The sequence below is a fragment of the Solea solea genome, chromosome 3 (genome assembly GCF_958295425.1).
Source record: "Solea solea chromosome 3, fSolSol10.1, whole genome shotgun sequence".
In the NCBI taxonomy this organism is placed as follows: domain Eukaryota; kingdom Metazoa; phylum Chordata; class Actinopteri; order Pleuronectiformes; family Soleidae; genus Solea; species Solea solea.
The window spans coordinates 6,923,198-6,941,690 of record NC_081136.1 but is presented as its reverse complement, the minus strand read 5'-3'; the positions used below and the strand labels follow the sequence as shown (position 1 = coordinate 6,941,690).

The 18,493-nt window shown below is 41.8% G+C and overlaps 1 protein-coding gene across 6 annotated transcripts in view; it reads right to left on the bottom strand.

Moving 5' to 3' along the window:
• The window catches only part of ank2b (ankyrin 2b, neuronal), a 142,758-nt gene that overhangs the window by 73,495 nt on the left and 50,770 nt on the right, over positions 1-18,493 (bottom strand). For 2 of the 6 annotated variants that reach the window (XM_058624384.1, XM_058624404.1), the window contains exon 1: positions 10,686-11,245. The exons of 2 other annotated variants lie outside the window; for them this stretch is intronic. In XM_058624384.1, the coding sequence (XP_058480367.1) occupies positions 10,686-10,814 (129 nt within the window). In that variant the 5' untranslated portion in view covers positions 10,815-11,245. Of the gene's footprint in view, positions 1-10,685; positions 11,247-17,000; positions 17,047-18,493 lie in introns of those variants that run through there. 2 more of the 6 variants (XM_058624388.1, XM_058624376.1) reach the window with 2 other exon arrangements.

Below are 18,493 nucleotides of genomic sequence, written 5' to 3'. Positions count from 1 at the left end.
AACACAAGACAAAGCAGTACAGATGCAGGTCTGGGTGAAGCAAAAAAAAACAGTTTGTAGTTGGTTGCCATGGAGACTTAAACCTTCCATCGCAGCATAAACTAAAAAAATGATCAGTTAAACTAGATTTGTCCACCAATAAAGCACAGGCTCCACTTTAACACAACTGAGGAAAAAAAATGAATTATAGAAATAGGAGGATAGGATAGTGTTGCTATGGAAACACAGATTTCATCCAAGCTTTATGCATGGATGTTTCTTTGGAGAAAATGGATTCTCACATCTGACCATCTGTGAGACACTTTAGAGGCCTGACATTCAAAGCTATGCTGGTTTCAATTTGTGTTCATTGTGGTATTCATTCATTTAAAAGTGGTCTATAAATCAAGTGGATTGGATAGGTACATCCAAGTCCATAAAACGTGAAATAATTATAAATAAATTCTAAAAAAAAACCTTATATATTATATCATATTACATATCTTATCTTTTTTAAGGAAAACATCTGAATTCAAGACTTAAATAACACAGAACTGAGTCAAAGATTAACACAGCGACTCAGCGTTCTTAATCGTGGTTTATAGGTTCCTGTCATAGAAATATATTTTTATTTTTATGTTCATGTGAAACAATTTTTTTATATATTCTAGGTATTTAAAAGGTACAGCTGGCAACCTATAGTTGATATTATCGATCACACATCCCATAATAACCTTTGTGATACACATATCAAGTCCACAAACGTGTTGCGTCTGTCCTGAAAACATGTTTCATGTATTTTAAAAATGATTTCACACTCATTTCACGAGGCGAATAGGAGATTAAGCAGATTAACAGCCTGGTTGTCCCGTCCTGTGTTGCACTGACCCTTTTTTTGACCCCTTTTTATGACAAATCCATCAAGATGTCACCATTTAAGTTATATTTCACATAAAAAAATTAAAAATTCTAATAAAAACTGTCTAAAAATCTGTCTTAATGTCTTAAAATCTACTGAGAAATGTCGTGATGCAATGTGTAAGTGGACGACTGTACATGCATGTGGCTACAACAGCTTTGTTTTTGTACTGTAGATGTTTCCTTCACTATCCAATTTGTATGATTTTGTGACTCATACTGTATTTTTCTCCAGACAAAAGAAAAGGACATAGTAATGAAGGACAAACACAAACACACACACACACACACTGATGCCTGGACTGAATCCTGTGGGACAAATTAATCTTAGCGAGCTTCTCCCCGAGCATCTCCTTAAGTGAATTGGTTTGACGACAACAATGTTTTATACCGAACAACCTGAGCATTAAACAAACAAAAAAAACAAAAAGAAAGTCACAGAGGGAGAGAGAGAGAGAGAGAGAGAGAGAAGAGAAGTGGTGTGTGTGTGTGTGTGTGTGTGTGTGTGTGTGTGCGTGTGTGTGAAGAGATGATAAAATAAAAATAGCAAGCCAAACACCCACAGAGCTGTGTGAGAGAGAGAGTGGAAGCAGGAATATCTGCACAGAGGAATGATGTGGACAGAAAGGAACATGTGTCAGATAGTAGCCTCATCCTAACCATACAACACGTCTTCACCCTTAAAATGTCCTAATTTATATTAGGGGACTTGATTTTTGTCCCATAAGGAAGACAAGTCCCCTTAGGTCGTTTTCACACCTAATACCCAGCTGGAAAAACCAGCATAAACCAGCATGGTTTCCATAGACCAGCATGGACCAGCATAATGATGATGGTGGACCAGCATAGACCAGCGTAGACCAGCGTAGACCAACATGGAGCAGTATACACCAGCATAGACCAGCATAGTTTCCATAGACCAGCATGGACCAGCATAATGATGCTGGTGGACCAGCATAGACCAGCGTAGACCAACATGGACCAGTATACACCAGCAAAGACCAGCGTAGACCAGCGTAGACCAACATGGACCAGTATACACCAGCATAGACAGCATAATAATAATGGTGGACCAGCATAATGACGCTGTTGGGTCAGCATAGACCAGCAATGACCAGCATAATGATGCTGGTGGACCAGCATAGACCAACATGGAGCAGCAAAGACCAGCAATGACCAGCATAGACCGGAGTAGACCAGCATAGACCAGCGTAGACTAACATAGACCAGCAAAGACCAGCATAGACCAGCATAATGCTGGACCAGCACCAAAGCACAACAAAATGCTGGTCTGTGCTAGCGACCAGTTATGCTGGTTTTTCTAGCAGGGTAGTCCACTAGACTTTGTATGTTTGGGGACTCGGTTCAGATGGGGGTAGCAACATTCAGCCAGTCCAAGTTTGTTTTCACACTTTCGCAATTTAGTGAAAAACGAACCAAACCTTTTTAAATCACATATTCCCCTCCTCGCCTGAGGTGGCGCTGCATCAAGAATTACTGAAGGAGAAGACAAGACAAATCCAATCGGTCTTGTTTTTTTTTTTATTTTCTTCTATGTGAACAAACAACGCATTCGCTTCAATTTCTCCCAGCTATCGATCTACACAAGCGCATGTTTTGCTTGTGTTTACCCACAATGCCCTGCATTGTAGTCCACTTCCTGCATTGATTTGGGTCACTTGAAATTAAAACGGGATCGGTTCGGTTGTGCATTCACACCTCCACAAACAAACCGGACTTTCCAAGCAAACAATCTAGGCTTAGATTAAGTGTGGCTGGTGTGAATGCAGCCTAAATGAGACGGTGTAAACAGGTTTAGGTCCCCACAACATGAGTAATACCTGGAACACACACACACACACATATACTGTCTCCAGGCAGCAAGAGTAATATCACACCTTGTTGACCTCACTCTGCCTGCAATTGCTTCTCAGTCTTGAGATGAAATTCAAATTATTACCTCTCACTCACTCGGTCTCGTTATATACGTATTAGAATTATATATACTGTATATATATAAATATGTATGTCTATATATACATGGCCCTAACACAGTGCCATTAATCTCTCTGCCTCTGTGCATCCAGAGCAGACTCAGACTGTTGTTGCTGCTACTTTGGATTCTCCCCTTCTCGGTTGCCATGGCGATACCATGGTGTCTCTGTAGTGTCCCACAGTGCCACTGCCACAGCAACCAGATTATTACAAACGCTGTAATCCATGCAGGATTTGGCCAATCCCACTTCAGCATCCAAGAAAGGTGCGGGGTCCATGTAATATCTGTAAGTGTGTGTATTTATGTCTTTGTGAGGTCAAGTGAAACGCACAAACCTGTCTCTGTGAGGACATTTTGACCTTGTGGGGACATTTTGTGTGCTTTTTCAGGGTTAAGACCTGGATTTAGGGTTAGAATTGGGTTTAGGTTAGGATTAGGGTAAGGGTAAAGGGTCCTCATGAAAATATAACTCTATATGTATTCGTGGAAGTGACTGCGAATGCAAAAAGCGTTGTTATTTTTTGTATTTAATCTGCCGTATATTTGATGACAATGAAAACAAAACTGCAGAAACAGACAAAAGTAAAAAAAATATTAAAAAATACCGTGAACACAGACGCATACATTTAGTGTAGAAACACTCATAAAAACATAATCCAGCATATTCGTAGCTGGAGAGGAGGTGGGGGTGGGGTTGGGGGGGTTAATGGGTGGAGGCAGAGATTATCATCACCGCCATAAACATTTCCACTTGAATTGCATCAGCTGAGGACGGAGCTGTGGTCTGGTCTGCAGAGATTAGACAGTCAAAACACACAGCTGCAGAGGTGATGCTCAAAATGTTCAATATAATGAGACAGAGGAGAGCGGCCAGAGTTCAACATTAATCTGAGCTCCATGACCAAAACAAGAAGGAGCGTATACGAGGGTTTCAGTAGATACTTTATACTTTATGTTTTCATGGACAAATCCACTTTTACTAGTTAAACAGTGGAAAAATGACAATTATGGGCGTGATAAACCAATTTAGGCTTTAACACTTTAGTGTTTATTAATGGACTAATAAATCATATTGCCAACTATTTTGACAATCTATTCATCAATATGGGTGTTTTTAATCAAGAAAAAAACAAGGTCTTTGAACTTGGTATGACGGGAAACTTTCCTTGCTCAGACGATTGATTTAATGAGTTTTGTTTCGGGGGAACTTTAGTTTAATAGATTCGGTCTACTTACTCGATCTTCTTATGTTTTAATTGATCAATCTGTACACAATATCTTTGGTCTATATATCTAGTTTATACCTGTCATCTGGTTTGTCATTGTGTTGGTGCATAGTTTTTAAAAAACTTTTTTCACTTGGTTTTCAAATATTTTGCTTCATAATCTTCTGTAGTCTCATTATCTGTCAAAGCAAAGTGTCTGAAACAGTCAGAAAGGTGTTAGTAGCTACCTTAGGGGGCGTGGCCACTATGTAATTCTACAAATATGCACAAAATACTGGATGCTGGAGCCCAAAAGTCTCACTAACCTTGAATATGTGAGATCAAACTCACGGATCTAAAGACGCAGGAGAATTTCAGTCAACACTGAATCTGTCAGGGTCAAGATTCGTCAAAATTTGGACGTATTGGACTTCAGCTGAAGCAGATTTTGACTCAGTCGTCTGGAACAAGGTCTTCCTGGCGTTAATTTCCCCATTTTCGAAGCAGATATATAATAGCAAAATTAGTCCTCACCAACCCAACCCTAAAGTAGGACGAGCTTTTCTTAGCTGCCTTGATGCCGTTGACAGTGTTTTGATAGTTGCTGCTATTAAATGCCTTCTACTTTTAGAAGCTCCAGTTCCTCCGACGCGCAGCACAGGAACAGCTTCCAGCACGCGGGGCTGGAGGACACGATGAATCACAGAGAGGGAAAAACAAAAAAATAATAAAATGCTCATGTGCTGCCAACATAGGAAAGGTGCGGACACCTGGAAAACCGTGTCAAACAGTGATTCCGCCTTCACCGCCCAATTTCAAATGTCTCTGGAGTAAAAAAATGGTGCACACACGCCGTCATAAATCACGCTTATACTCCAATTATACTTCTAATTTGCATAGATTTCATTTAATGATGTTCCATTTGGGCTCCACTTGCCCAGAAAGTGATGACAAATGAACGTTTAAGGCTGTGTCGAGCATTAACGGTCATATATATATATATATATATATATATATATATATATATATATATATATATATATAAAAGGACCACAACGGAAGATGGCGAGTGGATTATGGCTGCGTCTAAGGCTCTGTGGCAGATTAGGATTTGACCGTCAATCTCCTGCTGTGTTACAGAGACAGAAACCAAAAACATAAAGTGGAGAGAGAGCGCGGTCGGGAGGATAATTACGTAATTGTTTAAATCATTACAATTAGGCTCTGGCAGGAGCTGCAGAACGACTCCTGTGGGCGACTCCATCCGAGCGATTGAGTGATGAAACGTGAGAGCCAAACAAGTTTTTGTGAGATAAGTTTAACAGTTTAACAGCTGGTCCTGTCGTCAAGGCAACTGCCTCTGGGTGAGGAGAGTCAGATTTCTCCGCAGGCAAACTGTCTCTTTGAGGACAAAAGAGATGCAGCAGAATTCAGAGCTGCAGACGGAAGAATTTATGATTCATTATCTCAACCGAGCATGAACTAGGAGTGTTAAATATGCTAAATATGGAGAAAAGTGTTGAATTCAGGTGTTTCAATCAGGCTTTGAACTCTAGGTCCCTTATTGTCTCCAATGAAGGACAATCTTCACCTTCATCACACTAGGACATTTTGAACAATGCTTTACTACCAGCTTTGTTTTGCAACAGTTTGAGTCTGACCTCAACCTCATCCAGCACCTTTGGGATGAACTGGAACACAGATTGTGAGCCGGGCCTTCTCGTCCAACATCACTGCCTGACCTCATAAAGGCTCTACAGAATGAATGAATGAATGAATGAAACACTTCAAAATCTTGAAGTCCTCCCAGACGAGTGGAAGCTGTTAAAGCAGCAAAGGTGGGAACAATTCCCAATTCCAAATTCCAAATTAAATACTCTATATGTATTTGCGTACGTCATTACAGTCCCTGTTGGTGTAACGGTCAAGAGTCCAGGTCTCCATGACTCTGTTCAGTCCTGGTATTAACATCTGTCCCGGGTAATCCAGTCACGTCCAGATGGCAGTACCTCCAATCCTCAGAATCCCAATCCTGCTATCAAAGAAACCTCTCTCAGAAGACGTCCGAGGACACGTGTCCACAGCCGACATAGTCCGACCTGCTGCAGTTTCAGCTCATGTTCATTTGTATGCAGCCAAAGCCACAATATTAACACTAGCCTGTACAATCTTATTTCATGTTACAGCACCAGGAGTAGAGCTTTTATGGCAGATGGGAACCACAACTGTTGTAACGCCGGTACAGATCGCAACATGCTGTGTTAGCCAAAAGATTAGGCAGCCCATGGTCAAGTGGAAATGGAACTTGACTTGTAACTAGAGGGTTGCCAGTTTGAATTCTGCAAGGTTCCCCAACCCCCATGGCTCCCCAGGCAATGCTCAGTGGAAGTCCCCAATTCTAGGAAAGGTCCTAGAGGATGGATTAAATGCAGAGAGGACTTTCCCTTGTAATAAAGATATCTTCGATAAGTCGCTTTGAACCTGGAGGTTTGTTCTATATTTTAGTCCAAAAACACAAACGTTCTTGCACTGAGCAGGACAAGGCTGTGACTGGTTACTGAAGAAATCCAAAAAATTCTATTTGAAAGCTTTTTTATTTCACCTTTGGAATGCACAGGCGCGGTTTCTTTACAGCTTTTGTTGCCTTGGAGACCCCAATAAAATCTAAGATAAAGCAGAACGCGGCAGTAATGCGAGGTATTACATTAGCTTTGGTCCATTTGAGGACGGATAAAAGGTGAACGCAGCATTTCACAGCTGAGCAGCGTCCTGCAGAGGAAGACAGCAGAGAGAGAGAGAGAGAGAGAGACATAGAGAGGACGAGGGAACGTGTGACCAAGAACTTGTGTCTGTGAAAAAGAGATAATAATCTCAGAGAATCAAAGACGACTGAAGAGTAGACTGCTTACAGCTTTTCTTGGTGAATTTTTTACCTGCGAGGACAGACGAGTGCACTTGGCAGGAGTACACTGCAGTGTCTGAGCAAGGACAAAGCAAATAGAGACACACAGAGACACACAGAGAGAGAGACGGAGAGTAAACCACCTCCTGTAAGAAGAGGCCTGGTTCCTTATTGGAATGCATGAAGCAGAATTCTAATTCTGATCTGTTAGATAACAACAAGCTGAGCGGAATTTTAATACAAGACGAAAGAGAAAGAAGTGCTTTGATCCAAAGTGTTTACATCTAACTTTAAGTGTAAATTATTAGGCTGAATAGAAGTGATTGAATTGTTTTGAAAACTGGAAAATCGATTTCGCCTCTTTGTAAAATCAAAATAAACAGCAATGCTCCATTTTGTTTTAGAACTATAAGTGAATATGTAAATGAAGCTTAAGAACTGAAAATCAAATATATATTAGTAAATCCACCCAAATGTGTCCTGAAAGCATCACTCCGCTGTCGTCCTCTGATACGCGGCAGTTTTGTAGTATTTTTACACTTTTTTTCCTCATATATTAACACATTTTCTGATGTTTCAAATCTTATTTCATGCAACAGCAGCATGAGTAGAGCTTCTCTCTCTTTCTCTTAACTGGTGACGGTAACACTTATTCTGGGGTCAGTTGATCTGCATAAAATACAGTATATGCTCATATTTGTTTTGTCCTACAAACAACAACAACAACAACCCTAACCTTCAACTGACCACGTTCACATCAGACATACGGAGGAAACGTGAGGCTGACAGTGTGCGTTAATTCAATTCTCTCCCTCCGGACACCATTTTACAACGGAGCGAAAGATGGATTCATGCACACAACGTTAATGTGATTTCAGCTCACTGCGGGTGACTATTAAACTGCTCACGTTTAATGAAACCTCTCACCCTACAGTGATTTACCGTGTGTGCCTTACTGGTAACATTTTAAATGTGCATGAACGTGGTGAGAGCTTCAGGAGACAACTTTGGTTTGGATTTCCTGGTTAACTCGTGATTCACGCACAGTTCAATCGAGCTAAGGCCGTAGTCTGACTAAGACAGGCAATCGGACAACTCGCCGAGTCCGAGTATACATGCGGAGGAGGATAATTATTTATCCTCCGTAGTTGGCGCTGTATCTCTCTATAAGCGTGTCTCCTTCCGACGAAGACCGGAGAGGACATTTTGGTGCATGTGCTAAGCAAATACATGCTGAAGTAATCGGACTATGAATCGCATTATCCAGGTATGTTAGTCCGACTAAGACTAGCTTGATTTTAGTCGGACTAACATGTTGACATGACATTAAGGACTTGAGTAAACGCACTGAATGTCTGATTGATGATGATTTGATGACTCTATGATTGTTTATGTCCCTCTCACATGTAAATATATACATTTTTCAACAACACCTGTGTGGACACGTCTCTTGGTTTCCAGACTCGTACTCGAGCTGAAATGAGATTGAGATGAAGTCTGGCGTTATAGCCAGACCTGAGGTCTAACCCTCAGGTGAAAAAAAGCATTGTTGACTCATGAATAAATCTAAGTAAAGTCATATCAGAGTGTGGTGGATTTTCATTGTTGTTTCTTTATATTGTCAGAGTGTTTGAGGATTGCTTTGAGTCCGGCCGGGACCTCTGCTACCAGCCAAGCACCACTTACACAGCTTTGATTGTTTTCACCACTGATGATTTAACTGCAGTGTGTGTGTGTGTGTTCTTGTATGTGTATCTTTGTGAGGACCAAAAAGCTCAAAAATCCAAAGGGAGTGAGGACATTTTGGCTGGTCCTCAGGTTCTTAAAGACCTGGTTTTAGGGGTGGTGTAAGAGTTAGGATTAGGCATTTAGTTGTGATGGTTGATGGTCTATGAGTGTGATGTGATGTCTGTCCCTCAGGATGCTTTGGAGACAATTTCCCGAATTTAATCCATTAATCACTTTTAAGTGTGTGCGTGTGTGTGTTGATGCAGAGAGTGTGGGGGAACGTCACATAATCCCATGTGATGATAATCTGTCGCATTTGGGTGAATATTAACGACAGCGAGCGGTAAAAGGGGACAAAAAAAGGTCAGGACTGAACTTCAGCTTTGATGGATGCTATTTTTGATGCCGAGTGACGGAGTGGTTATGTTAGTGAGTAGTCAGTGTCGGTTCAGTTTCAAAAGATGCACATGACATACTGAACATTAAAGATACAGTGTGTAACTTTTGGGGAAGTTTTCATTCTCCATGAACAGCAACGACTAAACATTATTTATACTCTGTGTCCGTCTGAAAACAGGCTCTGTCAAACAACGAGGGAGTGTTTGCGTGTATACAGCACCAGCGCAGGGGTGGGCGGGGACAAGGAGTGTTTATCTGGCCAAACCGCTGCAATAATTGGCGTGATTTGTGTTTTCAGCGATACTCCAACAACTGTTCACAGTCGTCTCGCTTTAGTTGTGCAATGTCGCTTTTGCCTCCACCTGTCTCTAGTTGTGCAACGTCACACAAGATTCAAACACCATAATATAAAGAAACACAGAGGAAATTATTATGGCTTATGCAGCGTGTGTGAACTTATTTGACAATGGTTTGAATGTTACATAGGTTTAAAAAGCTACGCATTATTAGATACACAAAACAATACTCTAATCGGCAAATGTGCACAACTGGGATTGTTTACAAACAAACAGGCTCTTCCTCATCTTGAAGTCTGTCCTGAAGCAGTGAGGTAAGGAAGCTCTCACATCTTCTCCAGTGTTGGCTGTCATGAGCTGAATAGTTTTTTCTGGTCCTTTTCACTCAAAATTCACAATTACACACCATTGTTGAACCCTGACAGTCATGGAATGTACTTTTACTTCCTCAAACAACCGTAATCATGTCATTTTCAATGTCAAATAATCTGTTTTTCAACCTTTGCTTGTATCAAAGTAAAAATCAGACGACAGACCAACGACCATCAAGGTTCTCCGTGTGTCCAGTGTCTACAACAGTCCAACCCCGAACACACCAACACCCTGCTCAGCCGCGTCCTTCATAACGAAGACATCACATCACAACGGTGCAGTTTACTGATGAAGCCACAAAGCCTGAGTCCTTTGTATGTGCTGAGAATGCAAACAGTCTGAAGAAACACGGCGTGTGTGTGTCTGTGTGTGTGTGCAAACACACTGCAAAGCCTGGCAGTCACACCGGGGAGTGATCTGCGTCGGTACGTCTGCAGGGGGACGACACGAGTGTTTGTTTTGTTGTTTTTTTTTACTGTACACATAGAGTGTGAAGAACGACAGCGATAAAGACGGGTTTGCACCGAGGGACGTATGTGATCTCGCAGACTGAGGCGTGAGGAATGAAGGGAAGGATCGATGGATGGAAGCGGGGATCAGGCAGGAGTTCAATCAATCAGACACTTCACTAGGATGCTTGTGCTTCATGGGGATTTTTGAGAGATTAAATCTGATGATTTGGATATTCGGTCTTCGTGCTAATCGGGGCTTTAACGGTTCCTCCGAGCATCACTCAGTGATAAGGTGGAGGATGTGAGCGGGACGCAGATAAAGTCTTCTTCTTCTGTGAGTAAAGGTGATGAAACACTGAGGTGATGATGGTGATGTTATGGAGGGATGACTGGAAGTGGGATGAAAGGTGCGTGACTTCCACTGAGTCGGCCTGGTACCTTGCGTTTGCGCTCAGCCCGCTCCCGGGAACGTCTCCTCCTCTCTTTGGCTTTCTCCAGAGCCTTCAGGTCCTGAGCCGGTTCCACCTCCAACCTGGCCTTCTTTATGGAAGCTGCCGCGTGAGCCATGGTTTCTTTCGCTCTTCGCCTACTCTAAACGCCTTCAGGACACTTTCAGAAATCCTCTCAGGGAGCTCGATCTGTTGGCAAAGAAGCCAGTCTTCCAAGGAGACGTGCCTCGGCCTCACCCAGGTTTCAAGCAAAAAGGACAAAATGTCCCAAAGTGATGAAGGTGGTACAAGGATAGAGGCGGTTCTGATGCCCTCGAGTCCTCCAACTCACCAGCTCTCCTCACCCATGCAGAGAGTGTGAGTGTCTGTGCTGCCTGGATAACTGCATCTGAGACAGGGGGAGAACGAGAGGGGGGGAGGAGCCAGTGCATGCCACAGAGAGGTAAAACTGGAGGACCAATGGGAGGGCAGAGAGTCCAGAGGCTCCACTCCTCCTCTTTACAGCTCAGGCTGCAGAGGCAGCAGCAGATACAGACGGGAGCCTGGGAAGAACTGTACGGATACATGACGTCTCCATCAGGCAGCAGGCGGGGGGGGAAAGAGGGGATTAGAGAAATCTGTGTAAAGGAGGAGTTAGACGGAGGGGGGGTATCAGACACACGGAAGCATCGCTTTGGAGTCTTTTGTAAAAGGCAGTCAGAAGGGGGTGAACAACTTTGTTGCTTCGGCCAGATCCCTCCCCTACTAGGAAGACTGAAATGGTACAGTCTGACAATGTGATTGGGAGCACACGCTCCAAAAAAAAACACACACACACACACACACGTCAGGTTCATTTCAAGCTGAGTTACACTATTGTACCCTCAAAACCACCTTTGTGTGTTATTATTTGACAATTATAATGTTGTAATGCTGGAATCAAGTGGACCACAAGCACAGGCGTTGGGATATATCCCAGAATAACAATCAGGCAGAGACAGAGGGAATGAGTGGGACTGAGCTGACGAGCACCGTTTCACACAGACCCCTGTCCATGGTGCTGAAATCACAATGAAGCCCGTGTATCATCGACACACTAAAGAACAGCATATGTACGTATATACACATGTGATTATACATATATACACAATTACATGTGTATTCATTTATGTATTCAGTGATTCAGTGCTATTGTTAGCACCAGTGTCTCAGTTCAAGCCTGCGTTCATCCAGTCACATCCCATCCATGAACACATGAACTCTCACACTCCACCTGCACCACACATTCATGTGATCATATAATCACATTCACAATCTACAAACGTTTAATCCAGGTTCTCGGCCAGGACTCCGTGGAAAACATCCAACTGCAGTGTTTGTGTTATTCCAAGGCCTCACCCTAGTTGCTTTTTGGTACCATGGCGCCGCCCCATGGCCAAAATCAACATTACAACTCAGGAAATGTAGCAAGTGAGATGCTGAATATAAAGAACTCAGGTTTTTCAGACACTGGACACTGAAAATAAAATGAATTATCATTAGGTACTTTAACTGTAACATTTGTAATATTTAATAGGTATATTTCATTTTGATATGATGTTATTTCATTGTTAATTCTTACTACCATTTCCTATCTCACTGTTGTTCTATCTATGCTGGACATACATGACAGTTTTTATTATTATTATTTAATAAAACTATGTCATTTTGGAATTGAAAAATTGAAGAAACATGAGGAGGAATTCCGTTTAAATTAATCGTCACCTATTTTGATAATGGATTAATCGGTTTGAAGCGTTTTTCATTATTAAAACAAGATTTCTGATGGTTTCAGCTTCTTAAATGTGAATATTTCCTGGTTTCTCTGCTCCAGATACAAAGAAATCATTAAAACACAGAAAGGATCTGTGCATGTTTCTAAACTGGTTCCTTACATTCATATACACTTGCAAAGTGCAAAGGAATCCTGGAATAAGTCTGTGGTAATTCGACCTGATTACTAATCTCGTGCAGACCTTCACTGACACATAGAGACTGTATTATATCAGTAATCTGCTGAGGGTCTCGGAGATTAACGGACGTGCAGCTGCTTCTGCCTCTCCTGCAGAACCGCATTACCACTCACACACAAAACGCTAACGGCGTCATGAGTTATATGAGCCACAACAACAGAGACGTGACCTCTGACCTTTGTGATTTGTGCTTTTTGTGTGTGTGTGTGTGTGTGTGGTTTTGGACAAATTGCGATAGATTGTGGGTCAGACTCAAATAAGAGTGACGAAGAAGATGACAACAGTGGTGGATTAGCCCCAGGGTCCATCTGGTACTGTGCAGGCCCACCCCCTCCCCCCCCACACAGGTTTTACTACTCAGCTGAAGATGATGCTTATCCAGGTCTTTCAGTCTCTACAGCAGTGATGTTTGAGTACAGCTACAGGACAACAAGGTCGTCACAGTCTCAGTCAGTCAACATCCACTTGAACTTACCTAGAAGAAGAAAAAACAAAGAGACAACAGAGTTAACCCTTAGTGCTTACATGGCACTGATCTGTGCCGCAGGTGCACCCTTGGTAAATACACAACTCCTTATATGGACATCCTGGGGGGGTGTGTTTATAGGTCACATCTTCAGGCTTTACAAAGTAATAGTGATAATTGTGCAGAAGTCATAAAATAGAGCCTTTGTATTTTATTTTTGTTCATGAAAAAACAAGCCTAGCAACCTTTGAACCTTATTTCCCAATTCAATATGATTATTGATTGATTAAGAGTATTTTTGCTCAGGTGTGTTTATATAGTTCATCATATGATTGCCTATGTGGTCGTGTATTGCCTCCTTATATACACTTTAACATAGTAATGGAAAAAAAGCAGCTGTTCTAAGGGTTAATATCAGCTGTAATGTTGAACTTGTGCTTCTTTCACAAAACTACTGGCTCGAAATGGGCAAAATATCACAAGCAAATGGCTGCAATTTTTTTGTTTTCATTTTAATTAAAAACCTATATTACAAACCACAGTTATTAACATCTAAAAATGACATTTCGATATTTTTGCTCAAGCAACAAGAGTATTATTGTAATAATTAAATCAGCATTGTAGGACAAAAAAAACCCGACAATAGTTCAAGTCACGTACTACAGCTTTAAGTCATGTGATGAGTGGGCCATCTCCATGACAACAAAGTGACTTTATTTGTCTGTTAAGGCTCCAGAATAAGATAAAAAAAAAACATGATTTAAAGATGATTTTTGAGATCTGAGATCATCAGAATTGTAAACATAACGAAGCGTGTTTACAAGTTCAGGTGTTTACTTGTCTCGTACCAGACTGAGCGGCACCAACAAACAATCCCATGGGTGCCCACTCTCCAGGACCCGACTGTCACTTTGGGGTTTTTTTTGTCCCTTGGGGACAGCGGAGACAAAGAGACGCCGCTGCTAACCGGCGAGGGGGACACGCCCTTAGCATCACTAGCACACGTTCATCACTTCACAGCTGAGCTTCAGTCTTCCATCAACATATGCATTTTATTAAGACATGGCGACAAACATATGTGACGCTCTTATCTTTGACGTGCTGTTCCCTTAAAACCATTTAAACACCATTATTCACCTCTGACACGCTCACACCAGGGAATCCAGAAGCAGTGTGTGTGTGTGTGTGCGTGTGAGGGGGGCGGGGGGACAGTTCATGTGTTCATACTCTATATGCATCTGTGGCTGTCTTCTTCAAAGGCCCTGGGGGAGGGGTCTTTAATTTATTGCTGCCGCTCAAAGTGCTGCTGCTGCTCAGATTGAGCTGTAATCTGTGCCGGTGCTGCTACAGTGTGTGAGTCTGATGATATTAGTTAGCGCACAACAATAGAGCAATTTAGCAGCTTTCCCAGTACAAGCTTGTCTCTGTTGTCCCGACGACACCCGAGGGACTGATAGCGCTCGGCGTGACCGGGCGTCAGGTTCCAGCTCTAATATCATTTACGGCGTGTGATTAGATGAAAACATGATTCCCTCTTGTCTTGTTGCTGTTGGAGTTTTGTAAAAAAAAATGAGTTTGTTACATTTAACCAATAAGAATGTTGACAATGTGACTTTCAAATTAAAGGTCCAGCGTGTAGAATTATTTTCGTTTTATTACAGTTCATTCTTCTTATCGTGTACAATGACCTATTGACCTATTAGTACTTTTAATATCCAAAACAAAACCATTAAAAAATTTTAAATTTTTAAATCAGCCCTTGTGATTTGACAAAACTTTTACAATTTACATTGTCACAGCAGCAAATACGGTAAAGATAAAGGTAATAAATAATAAACATTCATTTCCACATATGTGGGAGTACAATATAGAAAAATATCAACAAAAAGACTACAAAAAAGTTCAAATAGAATGTATATTATAAACATAAACTGTCATAACGTATTATTATGTTGAGGTTGACTTTGCTGGATGTGATGAGGGACGTGAGTTTTTACTGTGTGTGTGAAACTAATGCTTCACATGTGTGTGTGTGTGTGTGTGTGTGTACAGTAACAACTGCTTCAACATCACACCAGGCTTTAGACCGTCTCCCCATCGTTTATTGCCTAGCAACAAGGTTGTAGGGCGTAGACAAGAGACACAAGGGAAGGTAGAGGAAAAAGCAAGTGTGTGTGTGTACTAGGACCTTTTCTGTCATAAACACTGACCGGTAGTCCTCTTAGAGACCAAAACCTGGTCCTACAGAGGCAAAACCTCACTTCTGAGGAACTAAAGGCTAACATTTGAATCGTGGTTATGGTTAAGGTTCGGGTAAAGGCTTTGTTTAGTTCATACAAATGAATGGAAATCAATGCAGTGTCCTGAGAAGAGACGCTGCACAAACCTGTGTGTGTGTGCATGTGCGGAAAAATCCAGTCCCTTAGGTTTCATTAGCACAACCTTTGCTCACCTAATGAGCTCCCACCCTGTGTGTGTGTGTGTGTGTGTCAGGGTGATAGAGAAGGCACATGCACATCCTAACTGCCATTATCTGAATGTCAGGCGTCATGAAGGGAACGATCAAGTGTCCTCATCTCTGCTGACAGTGGACACACACGGACGAGTGAGGGAGGGAGGGAGAGAGAGAGAGAGAGCGCAGACAGACAGGGTACGAGGTACACATTTGGCCTCGCCCGCCAAATGAGCCATCCCAGAATTCTCCCGAGGCCTTGATGACATCATGTATCGCTGCCGCCCTCACCACTTCACGCATTATTCATTTTTTTTACACACACACACACATGCGCACACACAGATTAGATGTTAGGGTATGAATAATGTAAGTCAAATAGAGAACATCCCTCCACACACACACACACACACACACACTGATTTCCATGACCTCAGAGGACATTGTTTTTACTTACATTCATTTCCTGGAGACTTACCCTAACAATAACCATAATTACTACTGGTCTAACCCCCGACCCTGACCTCAGCCTAACTTTCAAACACGTCTTCACCTTAAAAATGTAGTCATTTATGTTATGGGGACTTGATTTTTGTCCCCAAAAGGACAGATTTATGTCCCCACAATATACGGAATACCAGGTATACACACAAACTTGTTTTTATAGCTAAGCGAGGACACATTATTGACATTAATGCACTCCCTAGGCCCTTAACCCTAACCCTAACCATCACAACTAAGTGCTTAACCCTTCTCTTAGCCCTTAACCTAAACCCAAGTTTAACTCTTGAACCAGGTCTTAACCCTGAAACACACACATGGTTAAAAAGAGAGCCTGATTCCAAACTAGTGTAGCCTACATTTCCCATAATGCAGCGTCACAGCACTGGCAGCCTTTGGCAAAATATGCACCAATACATGTGAACAGATACTCATGAAAGGTCCTAAAATAACTATAAATACTTACTATGATATGTTAGTTTCCTGCATATTTGTGTCATAAAGACACAGATGTTATGACGGAAGGAGAAGCTCGGTGTGAAAAATATGATATTGAACGCAGTGTTTTGGAGACACGACACCTTCTTTTCTACCATAAGATAAGATAAGACTTTATTGTCTGTTTGCACAGTAATTGTAGACAGACATACGACAAAGTCAGAGCCAAAAGTTCTGTTAAAATTCACAATAAAAGTCCTTAAAAACATAATAAATGACACACCGTGACCATAAACCTTGTTGTCACTGAACAGCCAGTAGAAGAACACAGCAAAAGTCAGATTTATACGTGATGAAAACAACATTTTTAGCCACTGGAATAAAGTTCAGATGCAGCGATACTGACATGATTTCATAACAACAACAGAGCTCGGTCACCTGTCAGCCACAGCTCACCTGGCCTGTCGCTCCAACCACCATGCCTGCACTCATGGGTTCTCCTGTGGAGACCTCGATCACCTCAGCGGCGGGAAATGTATCCAACGTGTGTGCGAATGTGTGGGTTCAAGCCAAGATGGAAGTGTGTGTGTGTCTCTGTGTGTGTCTCTGTGTGTGTGTGTGTGTGTGTGTGTGTGTGTCAGAGACACTGGGAGAGGGAGGGAAGAGGAGCAAGCGATGGACGGACAGTTTTGCCGTCGGCTAGTGGATTAGTGGTAACGTGCTCGGAGGTATTAACACACTGACACACACACATGCGCACACACACACACACACACAGAAACAGAGGGGTGTGTGCATTCTTAAAGGGGATTACGTGGACTTAAATAGAGGAGACTTTTCTACTGACGTAGAATCAGAATCTTGATATATAGAGACAATGGAGGTTGGACGGTCCAGAATACACACACACACATACACATACACACTGGTTTCCCTGACTTCAGAGGACACAACCTTCACTTTCTAATTTAGGTATCAAAATAAGACTTCAGTCACTTCACGGAGGACCTTAACAAAACAACAACGTGTCACTGTAGCTCCTCCAGAGGACAAACGTGGAGAGGTAACACTCCACGTCCGCATCTCAGGGACGGATTAACGTCCAGAACAACCTGTTAATCAAAAACCACTCGTCCTGCCTCAGAGGGTTTATAGGGTTTGGTAAGGTTTGTTACATCATCTGCTTATCGTCACATCTGGAGTCACGTCGCTGATCTGTCTGGGGCCTAATGAAAACCTTCATTATCACTTAGAGGACCTTCATTATCACTTGTGGGCAGTTCTAGCACTGTCTTGAATTGGAGCTAGTGGACAACGTTACAGAGATGAACCTATGATGGATAAGGTTAGGTGGTTAAATTGAAAGATTTGATTGAAGAGAGCTCAGATGGAACCTTCTAAGACGCCTAGTTTGTGTCTTAGAAGTTATGGCTGTTTATATTGAACACCAGTGTTGTAATTTAACTGTACTTAAGTACAAAATTCACGTTTATGAACTTTGTTTATTGTTTATATGTCTAAACTTTACCTTTACTCCACTACATTTCCTCTAACTATCTTTGTTACTCGTTACTACCAAATAAAATCAGAAGAAGAAGAAGAGTTAGTATTATGGTCTGTGTTTATATAGAGCTTTTTCTACCTTCCAGTTGCCAGACAAAATGTCCTACCCCTGATCCACCAGGGCTCAATCCTCACTACTCTTTTTTACTTCTTAAACTTAAGTACATTTTATATCAGAAAATGACTTTTGAAACTACAGTACAGTAAATTTCATATACATTAAGACTTCTACTTAAGTAATATTATTAAAAAAAAAGTCACTACCAAAAGTCATTTTCTGGTAACATACTTGTACTTTTACTCAAGTGTCCCTTTTAGGTAGTTTATACAAGACTGTTTATAAGAATATGTGAGTAATTAAAGTGGAATTGACACATGGAGCATCC